General features: G+C 39.2%; 1 protein-coding gene across 14 annotated transcripts in view; it reads left to right on the top strand.

Moving 5' to 3' along the window:
• LOC308218240 (carbonic anhydrase 13-like) overlaps positions 1-13,491 on the top strand; it is a 55,457-nt gene that overhangs the window by 6,208 nt on the left and 35,758 nt on the right. For 13 of the 14 annotated variants that reach the window (XR_013956330.1, XR_013956331.1, XR_013956332.1 and 10 more), the window contains exons 2-6: positions 952-1,149; positions 4,974-5,092; positions 8,341-8,436; positions 10,399-10,461; positions 11,661-11,816. Coding sequence is in view for 3 of the 14 variants with exons in the window: in XM_080639711.1 (XP_080495837.1) it covers positions 952-1,149; positions 4,974-5,092; positions 8,341-8,436; positions 10,399-10,461; positions 11,661-11,816 (632 nt within the window). In the remaining 11 variants the exon portion in view is untranslated. Of the gene's footprint in view, positions 1-951; positions 1,150-1,508; positions 1,558-2,269; positions 2,296-4,973; positions 5,093-8,340; positions 8,437-10,398; positions 10,462-11,660; positions 11,817-13,491 lie in introns of all 14 variants that reach the window. The other variant, XM_080639712.1, reaches the window with a different exon arrangement.

The following is a 13,491-nucleotide window of genomic DNA, read 5'->3' as shown; positions in this document are numbered from 1 at the left end:
CTCTTTCCTTGTTTGCTGTCTTTAGTTTATAGAATATGTTTCCCAAGCAACATATTGTTCCTATTTTTCTTCTATGGCCCCTTTCTGCACTGTTTATTATTCAAAAATGATTCAACAATGGCACATATATTTTTATTGAGAACTCTCTAATGTTTTGTAGATAAGAACAGACACCTCATGCATCTCATCAATGAAGCTTTTGTTACTGTTTTAGAATGACATTTGCCATTTTTCTTATATACATGTTGCTTATTTACAGAGAGAAAGCTTTTCAGCTGACTTGTGACTTAGCTTGCATGGAGGGAGGACAGGTAACTCAGAGCTAACGGGTTGGGAGCAGGTGACTGTGCAGCAATGCTTACGGTACAGGCATGGCTATCAGGCTTCAGGATGCCATGCACCACTTGGCCTTTTTATCTTTATCAACATCTCCCCATCCCAGTCTGCATAGTCAGTGGAAGATGTGTTCTCAGGTCTTTTGCATCCAATGGTTAACGTATTAAAAAAAATCTTAATGCAGAGATTTTGGATAGGTAAGAGGTAAATCCTTAAAGACATCATGAGCCATGATACTAGGCAAAAATGGCATGTCAGAAATTTATTGGGGCACAGTGCCTGTTGGATACAGGATGCTTGATTTGAGTGAGCATTTGTTGGATATGTCTTGTGCATAGCTGAGTCTTAATTGTGAATAATTAAGTATCTACCTACTGCATCTGGCCTTGTTCAAAGGTCAAATGTAGTTAGATACACCATGTAAGGTAGATAAAGGGGTCCTGAGAGCTGCTGCTGCTGTATGGTGCAGCAAAAATAGCTGAATATTTTGATCCGTGTTTTTCTGATGTGCCCTTTTTGCATGTAAGAGATGCAAACAAGAACAATCCAAACTGAGTATTCTTTCATATAAAGAAGGGCACTGCCATCAATTTAGACTTCTCCAATGTGTTGCAGGGCCTGCCCACTGGAAGGAGGTTTTTCCTGTTGCCAATGGAGACCGCCAGTCGCCCATCGACATCAAAACTGAGGAAACCAAGTATGATCCCTCTCTTCGGTCTCTAAATCCCAATTACGATCCGGCTTCTGCTAAAATCATCCTTAACAATGGGCACTCCACCAGTGTCGAGTTTGATGACAGCGTCAACAAATCAGGTTAGTTCCTTTCCTGTTGCACTGTGTTTTCTTCCACTGTCTCCTGAATAGAGTACATACAGCCTGGGCATGTCTCACAGCTGAATATAAACTCCTCATTAACAGTAAAGCATTGCTTCTCCAGATGAGAGTTTCCCTTTTTTTCCCTGGCTTTCAGCATGATGCAATGTAGGAACATATTTGGACATGAGTTTGAGGTTGTGTTTCTCAGAAAGTGCTAGGATTCCCTTTTCACAGGGCTGGTTTTATCCACCCCAACCAACTAGATAGTGCCAGCCCCCTGTGTGAACAGTGTTGTGTGCAATTTTTCAAATGCTGCTCTCGCTCACTGCAGATGAATCCTTTGTGTCTCATTACAGGTTCATTCCAACCGAATCGCTCATGTCTCTTATCTGACTTTAGCTGCAAGTTTGGTTATATATTTTTTTTCATTTTTACAATCCATACCTCGACTTTTTGTGTCAGGAAAGAGCTAATACAGAACAAATGAAATATATTCCAAGTGGCCCCTTTCTTCTCTGGAAAGTTTTATTGGGCCAGTCTTTTCTAGGAGTATGTAGCTTCCCTTTCTGCAAGCAACAATTCTTATTTAGAAGTTCTGTGATTTAACATAGTCTTTGAAACCAGTTAGTGCCTTCATCTTTAATGCCTTCTCTTGAATGGTAGGCAAGCTAGCACCTCCCCTTGAAACTGTAGGAGTGCAGATTCTTTAAGCAATAAAATCCTCTTGTGGTTGTGTGAGGCTTAGCTGAGGACCCAAGCCCATGCGATGCTTTCACAAGGGTCGATGCCAGAAGAGGACTAATTTGTGATCACCCTGTCCATTAGTCTGAGGACCTATTAGCTTGTAGTGGCAACAGGGAGAGACCTAGATTGAGACACCATCATACTTTGCTTTCATGGACAGTCTAAGGTTAATTCTTGAATTTCCTGTTGATACAAGCAACATTGGATGTTGCCTGAAAGCCATCAGCTGACCATCAGTGATCTGGTCTGACCTCGTGTGTGTCAGATGCCACGGTACTTCCCAGAATTAATCTCTGCTTCAAGCCTAGTAGGCATGGGTGAACTAAAGCACATCTCTTAGAAAAACATACAATCTTGATTTCAAAATTGCCAGCGATGAAGAACCTACCACAGCCTTTGGTAAGTTGTTCTAATTGTTAATTACCCTCACAAGTAAAGCAATGGAAATCACACTTCATTTTAGTGTAAGTTGGACCAACTCAGCCTTTAAGCTACTTTTCTTTTGTTGGTTTTGTTTGTTTGTTTTTTTAATAAAAAGTAACAAATATGAATATGAATACACCAAGAACCTCTTCCACCTTCTAACTCCATCTTTGAAGTGTCAGGGCCTTAACACAGTATTTCTCTAGGCTTACACTGGTATCAAAGCACTGGTAATGTGATCCTCTTCTTACTGGTTTCCTGAGGCCTTACCTCTGTGGATGTAGTTGGTGTCATGGCAAAGCACTGACAGATGTTGATCAGATAATTAGTAGATGTAATCCCCAGTCTCCTGTCTGTCTTCTGTGTATGGACTAGATTGTTCAGTCCACATAAATGCCTTTACCTTTTGGCCATTGTCATGCTTTACTTATCAAAGAATTCAAATTCTTCTGTATTCATAAACTGAGTTATTCACTATTTTCCCTAATATTTGTCACTGACAAACTTTATCAGTAATGTTTTTGTTTTCTTTCAGGTCATTGATCAAAAAATACTGAATTTTCTAGGGCCAAAATTTGGCCTCTGGGGCACCCCTGTGAAGTAAGAACTCCTGACATATGTTGGTTTAATGACAAAAAAAAAGAAATCAAATTAATTGGTAAAATTTTTCATGTTAAATGCATTAGCATCTTTTAACGCATCATTAACTGGGTTCCATATGAACTATTTCTTCACCTTGGCCAGCATTGAAACTGGGCTGTCAAGTCTGTAACTGTTTGCATAATTTTTTTTTATCCTCTTTGATACCACACTCTCTGAAATTGATCTATTGATATTTCAAAGACCTCTTCTTCCAGCCCTTTTCAAACTTTGAGATATAGATATTTGCCTTAAATAGCTTCTGACTAACCTCTTCCTTAATTCCTGTTGTAATGGACATTGTAATGGACCATGTAATGGACCATTGACAGTGATGTCGCACAAATACATCATCAGGCCGTTTTCCACCTTTTTCAGCAGTATTTCGTTGAATGCTGATGAATTACTATGTAATTGTTTTCCCTCAACCAATTAGAACACCAATCTTTACACATTTCTAGGATCATTTGTCTCCAAGTTTTCAGTCCTAGAAAGAAGGAATTTGTTTTAGGAGTGCCACTTCCCCATCCCCTTTGTTCACTGGGTTTATAGGCTCTGTAAAAGCATGGTTCTGAGTTGAAGTTTTAAGGAGGTCAAATACTTTTCTTCACAGATAAACAGTTCCAGTTCCTTTTAATTAGCCAGGCTACTTGTGTTAGCAGAGAGGCAACAAAGATTAGGCTTTTAGAAGAGAGGAAAACTTACTGTTGTCCTTCCCATTGCTCTTAATTTAAAATCTATCTGGTTAAAGCTCCCCTCCTTTTCCCTTAAGGTCTCTATAATGAGCCAGTAAGCCCATCCAGAATAATTCCCAAACCCTCAGAGGAAATGTGGAGCCAGGAGAGTGGGGTGCTTTGATTTGCAGTGAATAAGGAATCTTTCAGAATGCGATTCACATTCAAGTCTCTGTGCAGAGATGGTTTGGTTCCAACTGTGATTAGCAAAAGACAAATACTTCCAAAAGCAAAACAACAAAAAGCCCACCCATATGCCTATTAGGTAGAACAGAACAGAATAGAATTAATATTTCAGTTGGAAGGGACCTACAACAGTCATCTAGTCCAACTGCCTGACCAATACAGGGCTGACCATGTTAAAGCTTGTTGTTAAGGGCATTGTCCAAATGCCTCTTAAACATTGACAGGCTTGGGACATCAACCACCTCTATAGGCCTGTTCTAGGGTTTGACCACCCTCTTAGTAAAGAAATGCTGCCTAATGCCCCATCTAAATCTCCTCTGGCACAGCTTTGAACCATTCCCATGTGTCCCATCACTGGATGTCAGGGAGAAGAGATCAGCATATCCCTCTCCACTTCTACTCCTCAGGGAGGTTGCTCTTCAGCCTCCTTTTCTTGAAACTAGGCAAGCCCAAAGTCCTTAGCTGCTACTCATAGGCCATTCCTTCCAGCCATGGCTAATTAAACATCTGTAATATTGAAGTTGTACAATGCTACAATGCATATGTAGTGTAGGCTTCATTTTATGTGTGCTACTAATGATCCTTTCTCTAAGACTTAAATCCGACATAACTAGATCTATTTGCAAATGAAAGAAAAAGCCTTGAAAATTTTTTGCTTTCCTCCAAAATTTCAAAGAGGAGAAGAAATTATGTTCACATTGTATTTTTCTGATCCTCCCCTTTATACATAAAACCTATATTTTAAGCTTAATTTCTTAGTAATTCTTTTAAGTACTTTCAAGAGAGGAAACCACTCATAAAATAGACATATTTTCCCATCTTCAGAGAAATATCCAACCCTGGATAAGCAAGCTAAACCTGGTGACAACGATATTGCCTTTAGTGGGCAATAACTCACTAATATTCTACACATAAGTGCACTTTTGAAAGTCATATCCCTGACAAATGAGGGTTTCTGTAGTACTTCAAAGAAATGGGAAGCCATCGAGAAGGACTAGGGAGTTGTCAGAAGACTGAAGTCTCTGTCAGGTTAGAGGATGTGGGTAGCAGCTTCCATTCCTGCAATGAAGCCTCTTCATCTGCTTGGGTTTCCAGTGCTGACTGGGGGACCACTCAGCGGGACCTACAGGCTGCGCCAGATTCACTTCCACTGGGGATCCAATGATGAAGCCGGCTCTGAGCACACAGTGGATGGGATGAAGTACGCGGCAGAGGTAAGGCTTTAAATGGCATCGTCTGTACCTCTAAGCTAGTGACTAGTTTTCCATTGTAAAAATAATGTTGCCCCTCCTCTTCCTGCTTTTCATTCTCCCCCCATTTTATTGAAAGACAAGTGGTCTTCCTGAAGCGTTGCATGTTTGGTCCTTTCTCAAGGGAGAACCGATTTGAAAGCTTTGGAGAGGATTAAAAAAGGAGTACAGAAGACGAGAGCTTGATAAAAGCAAGATTTAATGTTCAAGAGTTATTTTAAACTTTGTCTTTCACTGTGTCTTCCTTGAAGAATCTTTTCAAAGTCAGCTTCCATTACTAACCACAGAATTATTTGATTTGGGGTCTGTGCCATGTAAAGTTTATGCAAGACTTAGGAGTGTTGCATTTTATGATGCATATAGCAATGTCATGGCTATGACTTTGAGAACCACACATTAATATCTGTGGGGTGCTGCCTGTGAAGGTACTGCATTTCAGTGGAGGCAGTGTGTCACAGGGAGAAGTGGCACGGAGAGTTTGCTCCTGCTCTGTCTCTTTTGGTGCCCTTGAGTAGAATACAGTAGAGAGTATTCTGTATCCCATTCCTCTTTGCAAATGGAAGTAACATGGAGTGTTTTCGATCAGACTGAGATCTTTAACACAGTGGAAGAGCTTTCTGGGGTTAAAAAGAAGTAAAAAGTGTAAAAAAAAATGTTAATAGAAAAATAAATGACATAATACTAAAGAAGAAAAAAATGAAATGTATGCACAGTGGTGTGATCAGATTTTACTGGAAATGCTATAAGAGACAGTGGTCAGAAAAAAAATCAATTTCTAATGGGGAAAAGTGACATTTGCAGTATTTAAAGACTTATGTTTTCCACAGGAACCAGGTGAGATGGAATATAAAGAATTAATAAAGGTGCTTTAAAACCATTAAATACCAAAACCAAATTTCTAGCTGAGAAAATATATATGTTTCCCATCTAAGAAACCAAATGGAAGGAGAAAATATATGAATTTCTAGCCAGTCTAAAAACCTTTCTGTTACCTGTTGGTTGGGTAATCCTCCACAAGAAGCTTTCTAGATGTCACTTTGGCTTTGGGATAAGAAATCCAGAATTAAGATCAAGGCTTCTGAGCACTGTTCACATAAAAAGAAAACATCTCAGAAGGAGACGTGAAGATGGTTTCAGTGCTCACCTTCTTAAGAATGTTGTGCAAGATTTCAAGGAAAACCATTGACCCTGTCAAAGGAAGAATTAATGTACAGGTAAAGAAGACTGCAAAGTTCAGTCCCCTAAGCCTACCGGGAAGCAGAAGGGATCCATGGCTTCATTCTTTGTGACAGCGTATGGTCTGATCAAGGTCTCTTCACAAGCTGCAATGACAGAGCGGTGGTAAGACGGGATATATTCCTTAAAAAGAAGTTGCGAGCCATAAGAATGGAGCTGTACCCAAAAGTGTTTCACAGCTCTGTTTATATGGGGGGTGTTGGTTTTCAGGGGAGTTGGTTTGGGGGACTTTTTGCAAAGCTATGAGAGAGTGGGGCTGGGCTTTATTCAGTTCTGGGAGTTTTCTTTTTGTTATTTGTTGGGTTTGGGTTTTTTTTCTTTAAATCCACAATAAAAGTAAATTCCGACTGAGAGTATCTGTTTTCTTTTTGTGTATGCAAAAGTGTAATTATTTAAATGTTGTTTAATGTAGCTTCTGTGAACTTATACTAGTGAGTGGTGCAGGCACTATGAATTCCAGGATACTAATGCACCTGAGAATGGTTTAGTGAACTGTGTTCTCTTCCTGGTTTAATTTATAATATTCTTAGCAACATTCCTTCAAGGATCTCTGAAGCTGGGAGCCAATGTGTATTTCATCATAAGCATATATATATTACTACTGGTTTCAGTGGGATTCCTTATTTGCTGGAAGTAATGTTTCAGCACTTTAGAGCCCAAGTGCTTAACAAACATAATACCTTTTAAGAGCTCCATTTTACAGATACAGAAAATTTAAACTTGTAGAGGTTAGGCAAGGGCTGAGATTAGAGTAAAAATCTTCACACTCCTAGATCCCTATTTCAACCATGCAGCTATATTGCTTCCCATAGAAAACCTTTAAAGTAAGTTCCAGCTTTCCTAAACTGCTCTTACTTTAGAGGTCTTGAGATGCTGTATCCCAAAAGGAAGCCTTTTTTTTTTTTTTTTTTTTTTTTTCCAAGGGTTCATCCCAGCTTAGGTCACTCAGTGGAGTTGCTTTTCAGCACTCCTAAGAAGTAGAGTTTAAAGTCTGGGAAAACCAATGCCATGTTCTACTTCTGAGCCTCTCTTTCTTTATCTGAAAACTATGGGTAATAAGATTTACTAATTCACTGAGGATCTGTGAGACTTTAATGTTTGTGAAGTACTTAGTCGTAACTACTGTGTGAGTGTTTTGTGCTCTCTCCAGTTTGGCAGTTGGACCGTTTCCCAAGGTTCGAACATCTGGGCGCTTCCCGGAAACCAGGAGCTCCTGCTGTGGAGCATGGCCAGGATTTAGGAAACCTGGCTTAATAGAAGGGGCTGAGATGGTACAGGGATAGACATCACAGGCTTTTCCTCTCCCCACCTGGCTGGTGGTGTCTTTAAGCTACTTAAGCAACTACCACTGGGCAGTTCCAAAATAATGCATGTTGGAAATGCAAATGTTCAAACCTGAGATAACAAAGCTTCTTGTAAGTGCCGAACTACTGATAATCATAGATGACATTTGGGAGGTATCAAAAAGTAAATTTCAGTGTTCAGCTTAAACTAAACATGGGAAAAGGGGTCGGTGCATGTTTAATGTGTGTTCCTCTGGCTGTTTTCTAGCTATTTATGTGGCTGATTAATGTTACTGAAAGCTTGATTAAAAGAAAAAGAGGAGCAAAATAATAAAGACTTCCTCATGATTATAAATTACTTTTTAAAATCATCTATGCTAAAAACAGATTTAAAAGCTTTAGTTATATAACCATGGGACATCTTCAAAATCTGGGGACCCAACAGCAGCTTGCCAGGCACTGCGGCATTCTGATTGCTGCTAAATTTTGAATAATCCCAGCCACTGAAATGCTTTCGCCATTTGTGTAAACTACATATTTACCAAGTTCATGAAATATTTGCATTTAGAAAACCAAGCGGCTCTGAACACAAAAGCAGAAAGTAAAGTATCAAAACCAGAAAAGTTGCTGTATTAATTTGTGATTATTTGAGTTCAGCAGGAGTTGATGCTGTCTGTGTCTCTTGCTTTTCAGCTTCATGTGGTCCATTGGAACTCAGAGAAGTATTCCAGTTTTGTTGAGGCAGCTCGTCAGTCAGATGGATTAGCAGTCATGGCAGTATTTCTGAAGGTAAAAAAAAGAATGCCTGAGCCCTCCTAGTAAATCTGCATAATAAACCCAAAGGGATAATAGAATCATAGAATCATAGAATAGTTAGGGTTGGAAAGGACCTTAAGATCACCAAGTTCCAGCCCCCCTGCCATGGGAAGGGACACCTCACACTAAACCATGTCACCCAAGGCTCTGTCCAACCTGACCTTGAACACCACCAGGGATGGAGCATTCACAACCTCCCTGGGCAACCCATTCCCGTGCCTCACCACCCTAACAGTAAAGAACTTCTTCCTTATATCCAGTCTAAACTTCCCCTGTTTAAGATTGAATCCATTACTCCTTGTCCTGTCACTACAGTCCCTGATGAAGAGTCCATCCCCAGCATCCCTATGTCCCGCCTTCAGATACTGGAAGGCTGCTATGATGTCTCCATGCAGCCTTCTCTTCTCCAGGCTGAACAGCCCCAACTTTCTCAGCCTATCTTCTACGGGAGGTGCTCCAGTCCCCTGATCATCCTCGTGGCCCTCCTCTGGACTTGTTCCAATAGTTCCATGTCCTTTTTATGTGGAGGACACCAGAACTGCACACAATACTCCAAGTGAGGTCTCATGAGAGCGGAGTAGAGGGGCAGGATCACCTACTTCAACCTGCTGGTCACGCTCCTTTTGATGCAGCCCAGGATACAGTTGGCTTTCTGGGCTGCGAGTGCACACTGCCAGCTCATGTTCATTTTCTCATTGACCAACACCCCCAAGTCCTTCTCTGCAGGGCTGCTCTGAATCTCTTCTCTGCCCAACCTGTAGCTGTGCCTGGGATTGCTCCGACCCAGGTGTAGCACCTTGCACTTGTCATGGTTAAACTTCATAAGGTTAGCATCAGCCCACCTTACAAGCATGTCAAGATCCCTCTGGATGGCATTCCTTCCCTCCAGCGTATCAACCGAGCCACTCAGCTTGGTGTCATCAGTGATAATTGGTATAATTATTGCTAAAGGCATACTTGTTTTATATCGGCATTAAATTATACTGTTTCCTTCACACTGTTTCCCTGCCAATATGAAAAATTGTGCTTTCTTGAAGTTGAAAAAATATCAGATTAATAGATTTTCAAGGCAGTGAGACTCTTCAGTTTGCCTAGTGGAACTTTAATTCAGCAGGCACTTAATGGATCTTGACTAACAGGTTTCTTTAGGAGAGCAATCTGATTTGATTCAAATGCTTCTCTAATGGTTTGTTTCTGTGCTGTAGTTTCTTCTGAAAAACAATAATAAGAAAGCCCCAAAACCCAGAAGCTGGAGAATTTCCTCATAATTGTCATATACCTCTTTGCCTTCTGTACCTGTTGTAAAATGAAGTTAAACTCTTGCAACATCTGAACTGACTTCTGTATGAAGAAGCAGTTGGAAAATTCACACAATCCATGACAAAGGATGCTGCTGGCCATGGCATAGTCAGGGAGTTGTTGTATGCAGCAGTTGCAAAGAACTGTTTCAGTAATTCTGTCTTTCCAGTTTATATTACAGTGATTCAAGGACAGTTTTGCAGGATTTCTTAGCACATAAATTCTGCTTGAGATACGTAAAAACAATGTTTTCGCTATTTTAACAATTCAAATTTCAGATGTAAGCCTGCCACTTTTAATATATTGCATATAAAACATTAAAAATGAATTGGTTTTTTTCTCCTGCAGTATAAAGTTTGTGGGTTTTTTGTAGCTGAAATAATTAGTATGAGTAGCCAGAATAAATACTGTCTATAAATAATAAATAATAAAAAAAAGTGAAAGAGCGGATCTTCTTTACGACCAGTACTGTTTCTAAGGACCAGCTAGTCACAGACTTGTACTCACAAAATCCATCAGATCTCACAGTCATTTAAGTTCTTTGAAACGTTTTCATTCTGCATTTGCTATTTTATTATTTAATTTTGTTATTTTTCCCTGGAGCTCAAATATTTCTTTTTTGTCTGGTCTGAACAGATCGGTGAATGCAACCCTCAATTGAAGAAGATTACTGACCGCTTGGACACCATCAGAATCAAGGTGAACAAATGCTTCTAAGAGAATACTAATATTGGTGGTTGCTTTTGTTGTTTGGGTGGGGTTTTTTTGGTAGCCTGTCTGCTACTGCCTTCACCTTAATGTTCCCTAGTCCTAATTTTGTAGCTATCCATATCTAATTCTGATTTGGGACAAAATTAGGTAAAGTTAAAAACTAAGTTTAGGTGAAGTTGAAAACTAAGTACTAAAACTAATTTTTATAAGGTAACTGATCAGAGGAAAAGGCTAATTCTTCACAGATCCTAGTCTCTGACAAATCTGTTGCTATGACTATTAAGAGGGGAAGAACATACTTTATGGAAAACTGTGAAAAAGATGAGGAAAAGGTTTCCTTCCCTGTTTTGCTGAGGTACAGGGTGAGAAATGAGCTATTGTTTTTATGAGAGAAATTAGGCAGACTTATAACATGCATCCTACAGGCATTTCTGGCCTGGTAGCTGCAAAAGGGGGAAGAAGTAGTGACCTGTGGGCCTGGACAAAAAGAATGGGGAGGGAAGCAGATGGCAGCAACCTGTGTGGTTACTCTGCCAGCCCCATACAGACCACATTGAAAGTCTAACATCTTCTCACCACTTCAACTTCTCTTCCACTTCCCTTCAACTTCCATCTTATGGTCATTTGTAATTATAAGCTCTACCTCCTTTGGCATGATTTATCTCAGCCTCTTGCTTTTAAATAATACTGTGCTGGTTTTTTCTCTCTCTCTTTTTTTTTTTTTTAATATAAAAAATAATTTTCTAAATGTCATAGAATCACAGAATGGTTTAGGTTGGAAGGGACTTTAAAGCTCATCTGGTTCCAAACCCTCTCCCACACTAGAGGTCTAGGTGTCCCTAGACCAGGTTGCTTCAAGCCCCATCCAACTTGGCCTTCAGCACTGCCAGGGATGGGGCAGCCACAGCTTCTCTGGGCAACCTGTGCCAGGGTCTCACCACCCTCATAGTAAAGAATTTATTCTTAATACCTAATCTAATCTACCCTCTTCCAGGCTACAACCATCCCCCCTTGTCCTATCTATACATGCCCTTGTAAAAGGTCCCTCTGCAGCTTTCTTGCTGGCCCATTTAGGTACTGGAAGCTACTCTAAGGTCTCCTGGAGCCTCCTCTTCTCTAGGCTGAACAAACCCAGGTCTCATATATTTAATCTAGAATCACAACGAGCTATTTTGTTTTCTTTCCAGGGTAAAAGAGCACTATTCACCAACTTTGATCCTAGCTGTCTGCTTCCCAAGTCCCTGGACTACTGGACTTACTTTGGCTCTCTCACTGTTCCTCCTCTTCTTGAGAGTGTCATCTGGATTGTTCTGAGAGAACCTATAAGTGTTTGTTCTGAACAGGTATTTTTTGATTTTTCACTGCTATAGAAATGTTGCTTTTGTAAGACTTGAAATTGTAAATACCACCCAAAAATATATTTATTTCAGACGTTGGCATTGCATACCTCATCAAATTTTCAAAGGACAAAATATGTCTATCAAATTTATACTAACTTCTTTTTGCCATTCTTTGTGAACAGCTATTTCTTTTCTTTTTTCTTTTTTTTTTTTCCTAAGAATCTGCGTACTCTAAAAATTAACAATAAAAAATAACCCACAAGGAACTTACAAAAAAAAAAAGTGTTTTGGTGATGCTTAGAAATCCTAGAATTCCATTATTTGCATATCCTGCTCAAACCTCTTTTCTGGGATTTTTATTTGTCACATCAATAGTAAATGTCTTCTTGCATTCCAGATATGTAAAACTTAGTAAATTTACTAGAATGAATTGCAAATGCAATTATAAGAAGTGAGGTTTTATGTTAGGCTATCTTAGGAAAAGTGTGATAAAAGAATCTACTTAAATTTTTTGTGACATTAAGCTTAATGCTATATATTAATGTTGCAACAGTGACACCCAGTGGGCTGATCACCTTAGGTATAAAGAGCTTTTTGCATTTGAGACACTAATGTCAGATTATAGTTTATAATATTGGGTGTTGATATATTATTAATATTCTGAGCACACTGTAAGCCTCAAGATTTTGGTACCACAGCTTTTGTCTCATTCATGGTAAATATTACAAATACCTCAGAAAATTCAGTACCTGAGGCCACATACTCAGAACTGGTGACTGCAGACTGTGCAAAATCATAAAACAGTTCATTGAATGGGATGCTTGTTAGTCAGGAGACTAAAATCCTCTTTGTAACTGATTTGAAGTCATGTGTTCCCTCAGTGTGTACATTTTTCTCATCTGTATCTGTTCCCCACTCCCCTCAATCTGGCTTCGTAAGACTTGCTGTAATACATATTGATCTGGAATTGAAAATGTGTTTGAAGATATCAACTTCCAAAAGACAAGCCATTGTTCAGGTTAAAAGTTTCTTATTTGGGCTAATCTATAATGAATACATTCTAAAACATGAAATACTGTATGCAAACAGTCATGTGTAACAGGTTCAGAAGACATGGTGTTGGAAACAGTGTCAAATACAGTGATTCTTTAAGAGTAATTTTTCCCAGACTGTACCTATATCTTAGGTATTTAAGTATGCTATATTCATATAAATATAAGCGTGCATGTAGCTAAAAGTGTTTGTTTCTAGTAATGTCCACCATTGTGATTGATCAGTAATCACCATCACTGATACTGTACCATTTAAATTTCTTCCTCATGTTTGTATTTGTTCTGGGGTTTACAGTTTACGACATGCTTTTGGGGCACTTTTCAGGTTGAAAAAATAAAAAATAGATTTTAAGACTGTAGAAACTCACAGGGATCCTGAATTGCAGATGTTAGCTTTAGAGTGGGGTGAAGTAAGGTAGCATTGACTTTTTTGCTCTTATTGTGATTAAGGTGCAGTGTGCCATACAACTAAATGCTCTATTCTAATCAAATGATTGTCATGCTGTCCTACCTCTGGTAACTTAGAAGGGAATTAAGGTGATTTATAAAAATAGTAAATATTGGAAATATTAGCAATTAGAAAAAATACTAAACTTCAGGTCAGAAATCAGACTCAGCCTTCCTGA

This window comes from Psittacula echo, assembly GCF_963264785.1.
Source record: "Psittacula echo genome assembly, contig: SUPER_2_unloc_1, whole genome shotgun sequence".
NCBI classification, from domain to species: domain Eukaryota; kingdom Metazoa; phylum Chordata; class Aves; order Psittaciformes; family Psittacidae; genus Psittacula; species Psittacula echo.
Note: the sequence above shows the minus strand (reverse complement) of the source record. Positions and strands in the feature narration are given on the sequence as shown.